The following is a 16,544-nucleotide window of genomic DNA, read 5'->3' as shown; positions in this document are numbered from 1 at the left end:
CCACACTTCCTCCACACTCCTTGAGGGCTCGCTGACGGGGAGCTGACCCATGGGGTGGCTGACAGCCACAGGGACCTCGACAATGACCCCCACCTCACCTGTGACTCTGCCAAGACGCCACCTGCCCACCCATACTTCCCCTGATCCCAGACGTTTTCAAAAGGGACCAGCCCTTTTATCTTCACTGTGCCCCTTAACCACTTTGAACCCGACTACTACCCTGGGCATGTCATTATTGGCAATGGTTTGCTCTTTTTTCCTGATTGTTTAATATTTCCTAGAATTGCAAAAATCGCGATCGTCACGGCGGGACATTGTGAGCATGTAGATCTAGCTACATGCTAGATATGTTCGCTATTCGCCGTACGACGAATTACTGTACACACTGTAGGACTTACAGTAGAGTAAGTGGTTAACAATTCACTACCAGGTGATCCACCAAAACCCTTCGGAGGCTCCGACAGGCCTCTGTGCATTCCCATAATCCCTTGGTGCATGTCCTGGCCCTTCCCATTCTGAGGCGCGTGCTCCCTCGGCGGGACGTGACCTCACTCAACATCAATTTCCTCACATCCTGCTTTTTTGATTTCCACCGTGGATTGGCTGGTCCAATAAGAACGCAGCGCCGCAGCGTGCGCTGGCCTAATCACTGCCACAGCTATCCCACACTGTCACCAAAGCCCCCCCCGAGGGGGGCCAAATTAAGAAAGGGGCCTTCCAATTATAGACGCCTGTTAAGTATACATGCACGCGTGCGTCCGCACGCACATGGGTCCAAATATGCAGGAAATGCAGGATAAGCACATACACATTCATACAGTAGGTAGGCTATTAATACTGAATGGGTATATATACAGCACAGACACGACAGATCCTTTCCGCACCTGTGTCTGTATCTCTCACTAGAAATGTGACCAACATCTGACATGACATGACACCTACAATTCCAATAGAACTGTGTTCCACTTGGCGGTGACCGTAACACGTTGACATGCCTGCCTGGTGCCTGGGCCACGCCACACCAAACTGAACAACATGAACACTATAGCGTTACTATACTACTACTACTACTATAATACTCTATTCTGGGCATAAACTAACTGGTAACTACTGGTATAAACTGGTAAAACTTAAATTGTGTTAAGTGGTCGATTGGATATGTTCGACGAGGAGGAGATTTGCTGTGGCGGAAACAGGAGGGCAACAGGTATCATGTCAGACAGCAGTTTGTTAGTGTTACTGTTAGGTGACCTTATAACACTTAGAAATGTTCTAGTTACTTTCACAGATAAGTGTGGGTTGTGGTGGCGTTGAGTGTTTTGATGCAGCAGACAGGAACTGCCAAACTATCACGATACACACGCTCGCTACACCTGACACTTTGAAAACGTATAAAATAAAGAGACTGTGTTACTAATGATTGTGAATATATAGGTAATTGCATTTTCTGTTAGTGAATACAGCGTTGCATAACAGTCACTGTTACTGGTCAAGCATAGAGCCTGAGTTGCTGGTGCGCGTGTGTGTGTGTGCGTGTGTGTGTGTGTGTGTGTGTGTGTGTGTGCGTGCATGGAATGCTCACTTGGAGCACATACAGTACGTACGGTTGCAGTACTCCTGAATGCCACGTGTATTTTCATCAGAGACGAAATGATTAGACATAGTGTATGATGCAACAAACGCTGGTATTTACTATGACTACGTGAGCTTCCATTTGTAGAACACAGGAGCTGACTTGACCTTTGAGTCAGTGTGTGTGCAGTGCACGTGTGCGTCTGTGTCTGTGTGTGCGTCTGTGTGTGTGTGTGTGTGTGTGTGTGTGTGTGTGTGTGTGTGTGTGTGTCTGTGTGCACGTGTGTGTCTGTGTGTGTGTGTGTGTGTGTGTGTGTGTGCACATGTGTGTGTGTGTGTGTGTGTGTGTGTGTGTGTGTGTGTGTGTGTGTGTGTGTGCGCACGTGTGCATGAAGGACAAGGTTCTGCTTCTCTAGGAAAATGTTAGTTTCTCCATATTAGCTACTCTCCTTCGCTTGTTTCACTTCATCTTCTTCTTACAAAAAAAGGTAGTCAGAAGTTCTCAGAACACAACACTTGGGAAGGACATAAACAGGGAGAGGAGGAGAGATGAAAGGATCTAGTTTCAGAGTGGATTCCAATTCCCACCACGTTACTCCAGAGGTCAGGAAATTGATTACAATACTGAAGAGGGAAGAAAGAAATCTGATTCACGCCGTAATTAATTCCACCCTCTTAATCACAGTGCGCTCTATTAGCACTTATAGCAGAGCAGAGTGCTATTGACTTTCTACAGCAGTTATTATTCACAAAGGCAGAAAATGTGACTCATTCACTCATTATATGATAAGTTATAGTATCCTACATGAAAGCGTCGTCAAAACGTGGCGTTGCTATGTGGTGTCAAAACAACAGAGTTTGCCAGCTGTATTAAACAGTATTATTCTGAAAGACATCATTCCCTCCCTAAACACAGCTCTCTTGTGAATGCATAAAATCCTATAATCTGAGAGGAGCTAGGAGGGGGGCTATGGAATATGGATTGCTCTATTTTTAGACTCTGCAGCTTTGGCTTTGAGTAGCCTACTAAAGGCACGGGTAAGCACCAAAGACAGTTTCTGCCTTTCCAACACGTGTGGGGGAAGGAGCAGCCTTTTATGAGGACTGGAAAGTATTTTATGCAGGCCTAATTTAAAACTATTTATTATTTAGGTCTGGTTTTAATACACTTCTGAGAGCTGAGTCCACGTGGGAGAGACGCCACACTGACGTCAAGACTGAAGGATGCATGACTCTACGCTGCCACCATGTGGCAGAATTCTGGTACTGCAAATACACTCTTCATAAGTGGCTCTCAAACTTTGTCATGTCCAGGAGGACCCCCAAATTAATTAATGTATTTAACTCCAGCCCCATCACCATCCATCCTCAACCGATTATCCGTAGTCGGGTCACGAGGGCAACAGCTCCGCCAGAGAGCTCCAGACTAACTGCACTAACTGCAGACTCCCATCTGAAATTATTTTGTTAGGATCCCCATACGATATTTGTGTTGTTAAAATGTTTCTACAATCTACAATGGTTGTGAGCAAATATATCTCTGCCGAAAAAAATAGCCCATAACAAGCTTGCAGAGCAGCTAGTTTTAGTGAAAGTTTCTCCAGAATAGAAAGATGCTGGGGTTTAAGTGGTTAGGGTCACAGCACGACACGTTGTGAGCTTTTAGATTCCACTCACAGATTTGATGTAGAGGGGGGGAAAGGAGGGGCCCAAGGATAGATTCTTTTTAAAGACAATGGATAATGGGAAGAATAGATATCAAGTACAATTCATCCAGTATAACAGAAAAAGTTAATTACTAGTCTTTTACTTTACAAAGCAATTTATTTCTATTTGAGGTAAATGATCCATGCTCTCTTTTCACCCGTTGCCACTTAAACAGCAGCTTCTGCAGGATCTCAACCTTAATGCTCAGCATTGCCTGAATGATCACTCAGGATTTACAGTGTCAGTTTTGACCTTTCAGCTACCGCTTTCTGTTTGCTTTTCCGTCCCGTCATTGTGTCTGGAAATAGCTCCCTGGCAAAGGCTGTGACAGTGAGGTTTCACATTCCGGTTGATACAGACCCTAACTAATCTGCTAAAATTACAACACAGGGCCGGTATTGTATAATCTGTCCATATTACGGGCAGATTATTACATTAATATTATTACATTAGGGTGACGCTACCATGCATGGTCCTGTGTGTAGTGTTGAGATAAGACATAACCCTGTGTCAGTGTGCGTGTGCTTGGTCGTGCGCACAAGAATACTGTCGTGCGCACAAGAATACTGTGTATTACAAATACACTGTGTATACACAGTACACACAGTATTTGCAAAAGCAAGATTTAAGGGCTGTCTGTCCACACCAGGCATGATAACTATAATGAGATGAGTTACATGCACACTGATGTCGTCATTATAGTTGTGGCGTAGACTGCTGCCATCCGCACAGACTTAAAAAAGAAAAGTGATACATTTATAGTTATCACGCTTGGTGCGGACGTCGACCCAATGGCTTCTATATAATCTTAACTCGGGTGCATAAAAGAGTGAGAGGTATTTTAGTTGGCGGTGCAATTATACGCAGGTTTCCTTGGTTTTTATTCCCACTTTGCTCGGCTCACATTAGACACGCTAATAGCAAGCCGCCGGCTATTCCTAGTGCAGCGAAAGTAGGCCGTGCTCCCAGGGAAGGGCTCCGGGAACACGCCGGGGGGGTAGAGCTGTAGACAGACATACTGCAGAGCACTGCTTCCCAAACACTGGGACGGGGACCCATTTGTGGGTGGCGGACATATTTGTATGGGACCCTTTAGTTTCGTTTAAAAAAAAAAACATTCCCAAAAAAGCTTTTTTTCATGAAAACAAAATTCAATTATTGTTTTTGTAAGAAGAAATTCCATAAATTAGAAAACAAATGTTTAAGAAGTAGTGAAAATAGCTTTATCTACAAGCTTGTAGATCCGCTATTTTCACTAGTTTGGGTCCCGGACAAATGTTTGGGAACCACTGCTGCACAGCACTGGTTCTCAACGTGGGGTCCGGGGACCCCATAGGGGTCCTTGACTGGGAGCCAGGGGGTCCCCGGCTAAATGATTGATGGTAGGATTAGGAAGCGAAAGTGTCCTGGTGAGTTTGTCAACTCAGAGAGAGTACAAATGGAAGCAAATGGACCCTAATGCAGTGGTTCTCAAAGTGTGGTCCGGGGACCCTCAGGGGTCTTTGGAGGGGTTCCAGGGGGTCCCCAGCAAAACGTGTTACCATGGCTATTTAAAAGAAATGGCAGACATACAAGCCGAGCTTGTACGTGGCGGGTCTTTGAAATGCATAAGGTGGGGAATAAAAACGTCAGGATCACATGGTACCTCGCGAATGTGCATCAATCAAATGTACAGCAAACTCATATGCTATAATATAGCATATTACTGAGCATATTATGCTCTGTCTGTCTCCCACCACGGTCTGTGGGGGTTTCTCTCTCCCTACAATCCTGTCCAGTGATGTAAGGGGTTGAGACATGGGTGCAAAGCACACAAGAACAGCTCAAATTGAGCAACGTCGTTCAGTTCAGACGTGTTTTCATTACCCCCCTCCCTGCCAGCTATGTGCAGTAGGCTATAGACTCAGTGCCTGTGCTGTGTATACAGGGCTATACACACATAACCCCATTGTATGTACTGTGTGTGCGTGTGCGTGTGCGCATGCGGTCGTGTGTGTGTGTGTGTGTGTGTGTGTGTGTGTGTGTGTGTGTGTGTCCAGGGTCACAGGGCCAGAACAGTATGTCTGAAAAACATCAGATACCGTCCTCCGAAAAATGATAAGATAATTGTTTGTTTGGGAATCTCCTGCTCTGACAGAACGGCTATTCTCGGCTACTGCATTCCTGAGAACAAATGTGATGTGTCTGAAAGACAGACACATGCAAGACATAAATCACAGTGGAAATTAGATATTGCTGCTGCTGGTTTTTTCTTTTTTACTCCAGCGTTTGGAAAACAGTATAAAAGCCTAAGTATAAGTATAAATAAGCCTAAGTATTAAAGTATAAAAGCTATAAAAGGTTAAAGTGGTGGAAAGCTTTTGATGCTACTGTATGTTACATGTACCAACTTTGCGGACCACTGATTTACACGTACAAACCTAGAAAACACACCTCACAAAGGCACGCTTTGATTCGACAACCGCCGGCGATGGTAATTCTACTGTAAACAATGGCATGTATATAAATGACACCCAAAACACTCACACGGTCTCAGTGCAGCCTAAAAGAAGGATATCTATCTCTGACAAAAGCCACCTTCCCATGCAGCCACATGAGCAACAATCCTATTCCTGAAATCCAGGCTGAATTAGAATAAGAAAAAGGGGCAGCCTCGAGTTATTAGCAGTCGAGGCGGCGCTATATGCCTCAAAAATAGCTCTTAGCACTTTCTTCAGAAGCCACGAGGGATTGCGCCTCACAGTGACTGTCAAATGAGATCCACGCAAGAGGTCAAACAGCCTCATCACTGCTTCCCTCAGGAGATACATCATGGGTGCCACGGAGCGTCCCAAAGCGTCACGCCGAAACCAGCGGATCTAACAAGCCTGCCTCTCGACGCGTGGTGAGCTTGTAGATCGGTTCTTTAAAGGCGAGCAACACTGGCCACATACAGACAGAGACTAAATCAAGCAATCTACTCCTATCCTACTTTTGTAATCATGCCTAGTAATCACGAGAGGAGATGAGCTGACATGCGCACACACACATGCGCACACACACGCGCACGCACACACACACACACACACACACACACACACGCACACACACACACACACACACACACACACACACACGCACACATGCACACGGACACACACACACACACACACGTGCGTCACAAACGCACACACCTCTCTTACCTTTCCAAGTACTTCTCAGAAAAATCAACCATAGTCTGAAGCATGGGAGCCAGCTTGAGTGCAGGGTGACCTCCTGGTTTGTGTATAAATGTGTGTGAGAGCACATGTAAGTGTATGTGTGTGTGTGCCTGTGTGCCAGAGAGAGCCTCAGTGCTCAGGGCCCAGGGGGGGTTTCTCAACAATCACATTCCTCTAAACCCTGAGAGGCTCACAGTTGGTGCTTTATATAGTTGTGGGGGTCTGCTGTGGGCGGACCCAGGGCTCAGCCAATCGCCACTCGCTGTTTGCTTAAGCCTCAGTTCCCTTCTTTTTCTTTTTTCTTTTGCTGGGTCCTGTCCCATCCCGGGCTGGTTAGCCTCAAATGTTATGGGGTTAGCAGCCTTGCTTTACAACGCTCCACGACTACTGTTATTACTGTGTGGTAGACCTCCTACTGCGTGTCAGTGTACTTGTATATTATTACATGGTACATTAAGATCACATTAAGCCACAATCACTTAAACCACGCAGACAATTAACTGGACCAGAGTTGTCTCTGTACTTGGACCACTTTTGGACCAATTTTTCTACGTTATCCTTTTAGCCTTAATGTCTGGCTGTACCTCCTGCTGTTTACATTTCTGACTAATAAAGTATTCAATCAATCAGTCAAAAGACGTGACAATGTATACTATATTACCAATTTATACAAATGTAATATATATATTTGAAGTTTGGGCGGATGGATAGATAGTTAAGCTAGTTTAGATAGATAGATAGATAGATAGATAGATAGATAGATAGATAGATAGATAGATAGATAGATAGATAGATAGATAGATAGATAGATAGATAGATAGATAGATAGATAGATTCTGCATAATGAGCACATTACTTCAAGTATGTGTTAATGCCAACACTTTTGTACTTTTATACTCAAGTACATTTTGAATACAGGTATTTATACATTGTGCATGTCATTGATACGTTTACATATGTAAAACATCTCAGTGTCTATTCTTCCACCACTGGGCATGAGAGTAAAGAGAGATTCAAGATTGAAACGGGCATGACTGGACTTGAATGGCGAGTGCAGGGATCTGTCAGTGCGTGTGTGTTTGTGTGTGTGTGTGTGTGTGTGTGTGTGTGTGTGTGTGTGTGTATGCACGCACATGGATCACACAAACACCTGGCCTGGAGAACAATGGACACCGTGACAATTAGAGAGGTGAGGGAGGGGCAGACAGGATGTGGGGCAGCCCACTGAGCCTAGGACCCAACAGCTGTGATCCACCATCACGCAGGACGAGAGAGAGAGAGAGAGAGAGAGAGAGAGAGAGAGAGAGAGAGCGGGGGGGGGGGGGGAGGTCAAGAGGGGGAAAAGGAGGCTGGAAAACGCATCAAGCTGAAGGAGAATAAAGCTTAATTTATACTCGTCATATGGAGTATACATTAAGCTGCAACACAGGACGTATTATAATGAATAAACATTAGGTAACTCTTTGCATAAAGGTCAGGTCTATACGGTATAATGCATCATAATATAATTATGATGAATTACAATGCACGGCTTCATAGCACAACATATAAAGTAAAACACCTTGTTGTATACTATGCATTATGAGCTCAGTGGAACAGTACATTATAAGAACTTCAATCAGTTACAAAGTGTCTTTACTCTTTATACAGTAACTAAACTGACTAAAAGTAATGGTACTGCTTACTGTATGTGCTAACTTATTATGGCACTTATAATACTAAACTTGTAGGTATGTAAGTTGTCATATGTGATTATAAAAAAATATATAACTAATGTTATGAAGCTTTGTGCATTAAAATGCACCTTAAATGCGACCTAAAATCTTATTTTAACCAATATGTATGGCAGAGTATATTGATACTAGAACTAGCACATCTGCACTGCAGTGGTTGGAGTTGGCCTCCCTACTAAGAAATGTAGACCCCGGTGATCGACAAGTAGCAGCATTGCCCGAAGCTCATAAGCGGCAATATCTCTCTCCCCTTGCCGAGCAGGGATTAGAATTGACATCGAACTAGATAAAGTACCCCTCGGGGCACAGGTCTCCACCAGGCCAGGTCAGTTTGTGGCCTCCTGGTGGCGCTATAATCGGCCAATGTGAAAAGGGTGCCATTTCTTCTTATGCCTTGGATGGCAATTGGATGATTTGAGGCATTTTGTTCCAAAAATGTGTTTTGCAGAAATCCACCTGTTGGTGGCGCTATAACATGACAATGTGAAAAGGGTGGATTATATTCCTCAGCCTAGTAGGAAAGTCCGTGAAAGATTTCACGTAATTGCACGCTGCGTTCATGATTTGAGGCTTTTTGTTCAAAACATTTGTCCGCTCTCAGAGTTACAGACCGATAAGGGTTCCAAACTATCATTAAGCTGGGGACCCCCTAGAACTCCCTCAAGGACACCTGGGGGTTCCCGGACCCTACTTTGGGAACCACTGCCCTATCAAAGACTATACAGATCAGACATGCAGCATGGATGTCACAGAGAAACTTGTAAAGTCCGATTCATAACTTGGTTGCGCATTGCGTCTTGCACTGAAACTAGTCGATCTACAAGCTCACACAACGCATAACAACGCAATAACAATCGGGCCAAAACAGTTAAGTTAACAGTGTGGACATTACTCTGTAATCTCATCTCTCAGTTCAGCCAACAGGTTACATACAGCAGGCCATGACACGTTGTGCACTCCTTCACTATGTGTGTTACATGTTGAACTGTGTCACCCATGAGTCTTTAGTCAGGTTTGGGTTACGTGTCATTTTCATGTCCTACAAGGATTCAACCTCCCCCCCCCCCCCCCCCCCCCCACACACACACACACACACACATTTCTATGTACAATACAACCTCTGCTTGTCCAAGGTTGATTTAGTGCTCATGAGCTTCAGGCATTACCATTACAGTACAGTGTCCTACCTACCCGACCCTAAAGCCGACATGGCCGAACAAGACCACCTTCAACCACTGCAGATCATATTACTATGAAATTATGTTTTATTCATTAAAATAAGTTACAATGTAAACCACATGTGTCTTCATAACGTCAGAAGATCAGAACCATAGCTAAAGTCATTGTCAACGTTTGAAATGAGCGTAGCTAGCCTGTAGACGCATCCAGCTTCAAACACCTGGGGGCGGGAGGAGACAATAAGGGATTGTAACAGTGCTTCCTCAGCAGGAAGCGTATTATTGTTGGGAGGGGATTGTTTAGTAGGCCAGACAGTCCAGGTGTTCCACCTTTAAACTGAGACAGGCATAATGATTTAATAGACAGGTTCACATCCTCTACGGCCAACATAACCATTCTCAGCCTGTCACCAGTGTTAGAAATTCTCTGTTACAACTAAAAAGTCCTATAATAAAAATTTATGTTCACTTGAGTAAAGGTATTGGCGTCAAAACACACTTAAAAGTACTGAAGTAAAAGTTCTTAAATACAGAGTATTTCAACATTGTGGTGTTGGTACTTGTCTGTACTGATGAAGGTCTAACTCAGGGGTCCTCAACTAGAAATGATGAAGGTCCACAAATATTTTTTTGAATAAGACAGAGGTCCGGTCCCATGCGCGGTGTCCATCGGAGAGCGGGGCTCTATGCCCGTTTAGTATGGTCAAGCCAAGCTTATACAAATCAGATCCCCTTCCACCCAACTAATAATGGGGTGCAGAGTGCAGGCCCGGAGTGGAACTCCAAATCAGGCCGGGAGTTATACGCCCTGGCAGGCCCTTGCCAGGGGGCCCTTGGGGGACATTTTGGGGGCCTTTGCAGCAATTTCACATGAGAAATGTATACCATCTGATGTTATTTAACTAAAAAAAAAACCCTTTTTTTTCCCCTTTTTTTTTGGGTGGTCCGCAAAGTCCGCCAGTTGAATACCCCTGGTCTAACTAAACGTTGACTTGATAAAGAGCAACATTTACAGACAGTGTGCTGGACCTTTTTCTTTTAATTTTATTAATTGAACTTTTACTTAAAATAATCTGAGTACTTCTTCCACCACAGTCAGTCAGTCAGCCAGTCAGTCAGTCACAAAGTGGGCCAGGGTATATTTTACTCTGTATAAGTAAACAACACTGCAGAGTATACACACATTCTATTGTATTCCACATGTAGGCCAGTAGCGCACGCACCACAACAACAAACTTGTTTACCTGGGCCCTAGCTCCCTTCAGTGGTGGAAAGTAACTATGTACATTTACTCAAGCACTGTACTTGCTGTACATTTTGATGTGATTCTACTTTGCTGGAGTATTTCAATTTTTCAGTACATTTACTGGCAAATAGGCCCATTGTACTTTTACTCCACTACAATTATTACTTTATAGATTTTGATTATTATTACAAAACATACATTAACCACTTCAGCCCTGTATACATTTTGCCCATTTGAAAATAGCTGATCTACAAGTTCACAATGCCTTGCGATGCGACACATTGTGAGCTTTGTAGATCTGCTATTTTCAAAAGATTTTGTTATACATTTGAAAACTTGTGTAATGGGACATTGTGCATAATGAGTACATTTTGAATTCTGGACATTTACTTGTAACAGCGTATTTCTACATTGCAGTATTGACACATTATCACCACTGCCTCCCTCACTGTCCATTTTGACACGTTCAGAGCTAAATATAACGCTCACGCATTTTGCTGTGTCGGCTCAGCGACACCTTAACACAAACGCAGGAGGTCAGGTTTCAATAAGGCTTGGGGGAGAAAACAATTGAACAAAAAAGAAGAAAAAAAAACCCATGCCCTGACGAATGACAGCAAGAAATTAGAGCAAGAGGAGAAAAGAACGAGGGATCAGATGTCCTGGGAAGGAGGTGGGAAAGTGGGAACAATGTCAACGTCCTTTTGAGCCAAGTAGTTTAATGTGTCACGTGAAACTCGAGTCTACACCGATGCATCAAGTCAAGGGTGGGGGTTATGGGTGTGCATTACTGTTAGCCAACATTTCTCATTAATAACCTTAGAGATAATTGGATTATTGATTGGCCTTTCCACACCCACCCCCTCTATCTAATATGAACGCTAAAACCATCAAGGTTCAAGGTTCTTTTTATTATTTGTCTCCCAAGGAAGAAATTTGTCTTAGACAAAGGGCCCGCATGCAAGCGTAGCCCTTATGCCAATGTCGCCGCAGTGCAGTGCCAAATACACACATTTAGCACTCCCAAAAGTAAATGACACTGAAGATCACGCCCACAAACGTCACTTTACCATCATGAGTTTTATCCACTCGGCCATTTGCTGCACTAAACATAACCTGCCTCGCTGATATGTTGGTTTACATTCTGGGGACTCTACAGTATGTATCGTCTTTATGTGAAATGAAATACCCATTATGATATTATGGGACAATAAAGACTGATTAATATGAACTTCTTCCAGAAAAGCCTAGGAATGGAAGGATAACCTCATTGGAAACCTCATTCATCCAAAACTGTTTTCAAGGGGCACGGTGGCACAGTTGGTAGTGCTGTCGCCTCACAGCTAGAAGGTCCTGGGTTCGATTCCCGCTCGGGGCGCTGTGGGTGCTGGCGGCGTGTTTCCTCCTCCGCGTCATCAGTGCCCATACCCGAAGGCGGGGTTGGCGAAAGGGCCTTTCTGTGTGGAGTTTGCATGTTCTCCCCGTGTCCCCTAGGGTAGATATACCCTCACAAAAACATGCAGTAATCCTGGTCTCTAAACTGCCTCCCCCTGGCCAGCCGGGGCGCCTGATGGAGGGGAAAGGAACTGGTTGGAATAACGTGTTCCTTCCATGCGCTACGTCCAACCAGGGAAACTCCACCCTGTCAGGTGTAAAGGAGCAACTTGGACACTCAAGCATGAAGGAAGCATGAGTTAAGTCCGTTGCTCTCCCCAGGTTGGCGGAGGGTGTGTAGAGCACAGGATCACATTAGATGATTGACACAGGGGTGAAAAATGGGTTACAAAATTGTGGGATAAAAAATATATATTAAAAAAAAAAAAAAAACTGTTTTCAGGATTCAAATAAAAAAAAATGGCAAAAGAAAATGGACAAGCTCACAAAACTTTAATAAAAAGATTTTGAAAAGAAAAGAAAATGGACAAGCTCAAAACGCCACACTTCGAGCATGTAAATGCGCTACTTTCACTACTTTCGTATGACGCTGTAGTACGATTAAGTAGGGTGTTAATTTACGAAACAACACGGTTAAGAAACATGGCGATAAGAGGTTTCTTGTCCGACAGCGACGATATGTTAGTGTGAGCTGTCATCACGTCCACCGTCTGGAGGGAATGTCTGCATTTCCTACATGCTTGGTCATAATATGAGAGCTTCAGTTGAAACAGATCCTGGCTGGCATTCCATCGTGTTAAACAAAGACATGGCGGCAGGGGGCATCATGCTGTTGCGGTGTTATCATTATGCAGCCCCTTGCAGTGATCTCCCGCGGGCCAAGGTAATGCTACTGACACAACTGTTAGAGGACTGAATCAGTCTGGAGAGATACAAGGTAATGCTACTGACACAACTGTTAGAGGGCTGAATCAGTCTGGAGAGATACAAGGTAATGCTACTGACACAACTGTTAGAGGGCTGAATCAGTCTGGAGAGATACAAGGTAATGCTACTGACACAACCGTTAGAGGGCTGAATCAGTCTGGAGAGATACATGTCCAGACGACAACAGCAGCCCCCCTGCAGACTTGATGCCCTTCAGTCAATATGGAGAGTTGAGTCAGAGAGACTGAGTCAAACATCTACTGCAGTGATTCTCAAAGTCCCCCCCTAACTCTGACAGCATACAAATGGAACCAAATGGACCTGTTATTTGGTTCCATTTGTATACTACACCCCCAAGGACCCCTGAGAGTCCTTGGACCCCACTTTGAGGACCACTGATCTACTGAATGAGACACACACACACTCACACTCACAGTCTCACACTCTCACACTCTCACACACACACACACACACACACACACACACACACACACACACACACACACACACACACACACACACACACACACACACACACACACACACACACACACACACACACACACACACACACACACACACACACACACACACACAGTGCGGTGTGATGCATGCATGCACCTTAACATCTGTGGGCATTTAAACATGAAACATCGCCTCTGATGTCACCCGATTTGATCTCCCAACGTTAGTCAGATAACCTTAATGGCGCCATCAGCCCCCATGTCTAAAACTAAACATTGACCCTGCAAGAGTGGCGTAAAGAAGATCCATCCTTGTTTTTTGTTTTACGCAGAACCAAACAAAGCCTCCCCCCTTACGTAGCGTCAGCATTCTGGAGACAGAGGCATGGCGTGGCGGAACACGACAGCGTCAGAGTCTAGTGTTACACTGTTATTGCTGTTAAGATGACAGCAGTTGTCGGTAGATTCTCAGACGTCCCGGTAGCTCCGGGAGTCTCCCGGAATTTAGTCTCGGCTCCCTGACACTGACACCCGCGAGGGGTTATAAATCTCCCGTAAATCTCCACCACACGCATTTATTTCACAAAATACTGACTCAGAAGACTGTTTGTATGAAACCATTCATTTATGGTAAACTGATTTAATCTGTTGCCAATTCCAAGTAAGGTCAAGACTGAGACTCGTGTCTCACCCATTTTCGTGGATTGGACGGTTGTGGTTGAAATTGTTTTAAAATGCGTTTAAAAAAGATGGGCCTGCGTACATGCGTACATGCGCACGCGTGTGTGTGTGTGTGTGTGTGTGTGTGTGATTAGAGATGTTGATGCGTAATATTACAGTACAATAGGCCTATTGGTTTGATGTTTGTGCGATCAGAAACACATTATTGCAAGGGGGATTGAAGAGAAGCAGGGAGCCGGTGGGGCTCCCACCCCTGTCCCACCCCGCCAGCTGTCCTCTTTACACAGACGTCCATTCGGCTCCATGACTACCTCCGCCGCTGGCTGGACGGCGGAACAACAACAATGACCCCTGATTCCACCTACGAACTTTCTATACGGATCAGCAAGGGGTAATAAAACAACAACAACAACATGCACAGCATCCCCTCCTTAAACCCATTCTGGGCGGGAACCCCTTTTGGTGTTAGCATTATGTTATGCTTTAGCTATTGAAAAATAGCAGATCTACAAGCTCATAGTTCATAGGAGCTTGTAGGTCTGCTATTTTTGAAAAATCGTGAAAATGTGGCGCAAATCCTGACAGAAAACTGTCAGGATTTAGAAGACATTTTATAAATTTCGACGTCAGGCCTAAAAGGGGCTAATTATAATCTACTGATTGAGAAGCACGTTGATACTGTAACTGCAGGTATCCATATGTATCCACCATACCTCAACATTTTCCTCCCACCTAATTCCGCACATTGCTGAATTGTGAAGGTTTTTTAAAGTGTCTTTTTAATTTTACCCCTATTTTTTTTAACCATATCTTAGGTTTATTTTTCAATCCAGTATGTATTATCATCTTGTTGTATAATGCATTTTTGTCATTAGCATGCAGTAGTCTTGTGGAACATACTGTACCACACCAACATTTTGCTACTTGTACCTGTAGACAGAGTGAGTAGCCTAGAGCCAAACAACCCCCCGCGATTTATGATCCTTGACTTTCTCTGTCCTTCTCTCTCTCTCTCTCTCTCTCGCACGCACGCACGCACGCGCACACACACACACACACACACACACACACACACACACACACACACACACACACACACACACACACACACACACACACACACACACACACACACACACACACACACACACACACACACACACACACACACACACACACACACACACACACACACACACACACACACACACACACACACACACACACACACACACACACACACACACACACACACACACACACACACACACACAGAGAGAGAGAGAGAGAGAATGGATAGAACAGGTGTGGCACATGCCACTTCACTTCTGGGCATTTAACACTACCGTAACACTACTGTAGTAGCTGAATAAACGAGTCCCTGCAAAACAAAACAAAACATTGACAGGAGCTAGGTGTCACTAGGTGTCACGGCCCGGGGTGTCAAGAAAGACTAAAGCTTCCGCCTCTCTATCTATCATATTATCTGAATAGGGTCTCTTAAAGACATCTGACAAACCAGTTAAAATTCCTGTGGCAGAGAGATGTCCAGTTGATTAGGGTCAAAGAGACAAGTACAGCGAGCTTCAGCCAGTTGAAGGCGGAATTAAGGGCTCGTCGGTGCTCAACAGGGACAAATTGAATCAGAGAGAATAATACCTGGGCACTTTAGGACAGATACAATACATTTGATTGCATTTTTATTTGCTTTGAAAGAGAGAAAGCCTCCTTTCAGAGAATTACAGTGATAAGAGAGGAGAGGTTATACTGTATGTTAATCAGAGATTATGTTTTTATCTCTACTTGATTACCCCTTTATATGAGCTCCATTTCATTTTGGTTGTTACAACTACAGTAGGTAACATTATCTCATATCCCGAAGTCATGTCACAAAAATACAATTATATTGTTTACCATATCACCTGTGTCTAATTTGATCAAATACAATGATATATATATATATATATATATATATATATATATATATATATATATATATATATATATATATATATATAATATATATATATACAAATAAATAAAACAAAATGAAAGAAACAAGGGGGGAAAGGTGAGAAATCTGTGGAATCTTAATGACATAACGTGTCAGTTAACTAAACAATAGCAGACCAAAGGGCAGCTATCATGGGCTTTACTGTCTCTGAGGTGTGAAGTCTGCTTTCATCCCAATGAACTGAAGCATGCATGGACAGCTGATAAATCAATGAGGCGTGAACACATGTGCAACACGCACACACGCACGCAGGCAGGCACACACACACACACACACACACACACACACACACACACACACACACACACACACACACACACACACACACACACACACACACACACACACACACACACACACACACACACACACACACACACACACACAGCACACCACTATGATTAGCTTCACATCTATGCATTTAATA

General features: G+C 44.0%; 1 protein-coding gene across 5 annotated transcripts in view; it reads right to left on the bottom strand.

Moving 5' to 3' along the window:
• rgs3a (regulator of G protein signaling 3a) overlaps window positions 1–16,544 on the bottom strand; it is a 193,447-nt gene that overhangs the window by 6,634 nt on the left and 170,269 nt on the right. Inside the window, exon 1 of one of the 5 annotated variants that reach the window (XM_083793656.1) lies at window positions 6,462–6,632. The exons of the other annotated variants lie outside the window; for them this stretch is intronic. Coding sequence (XP_083649782.1) covers window positions 6,462–6,505 — 44 coding nt within the window. The 5' untranslated portion in view covers window positions 6,506–6,632. Of the gene's footprint in view, window positions 1–6,461; window positions 6,633–16,544 lie in introns of those variants that run through there. 5 annotated transcript variants of the gene reach the window in all.

The sequence above is a fragment of the Protomyctophum parallelum genome (genome assembly GCF_964188405.1).
Source record: "Protomyctophum parallelum genome assembly, chromosome: 21".
NCBI lineage: Eukaryota > Metazoa > Chordata > Actinopteri > Myctophiformes > Myctophidae > Protomyctophum > Protomyctophum parallelum.
This window is presented reverse-complemented; position numbering and strand designations above follow the sequence as displayed.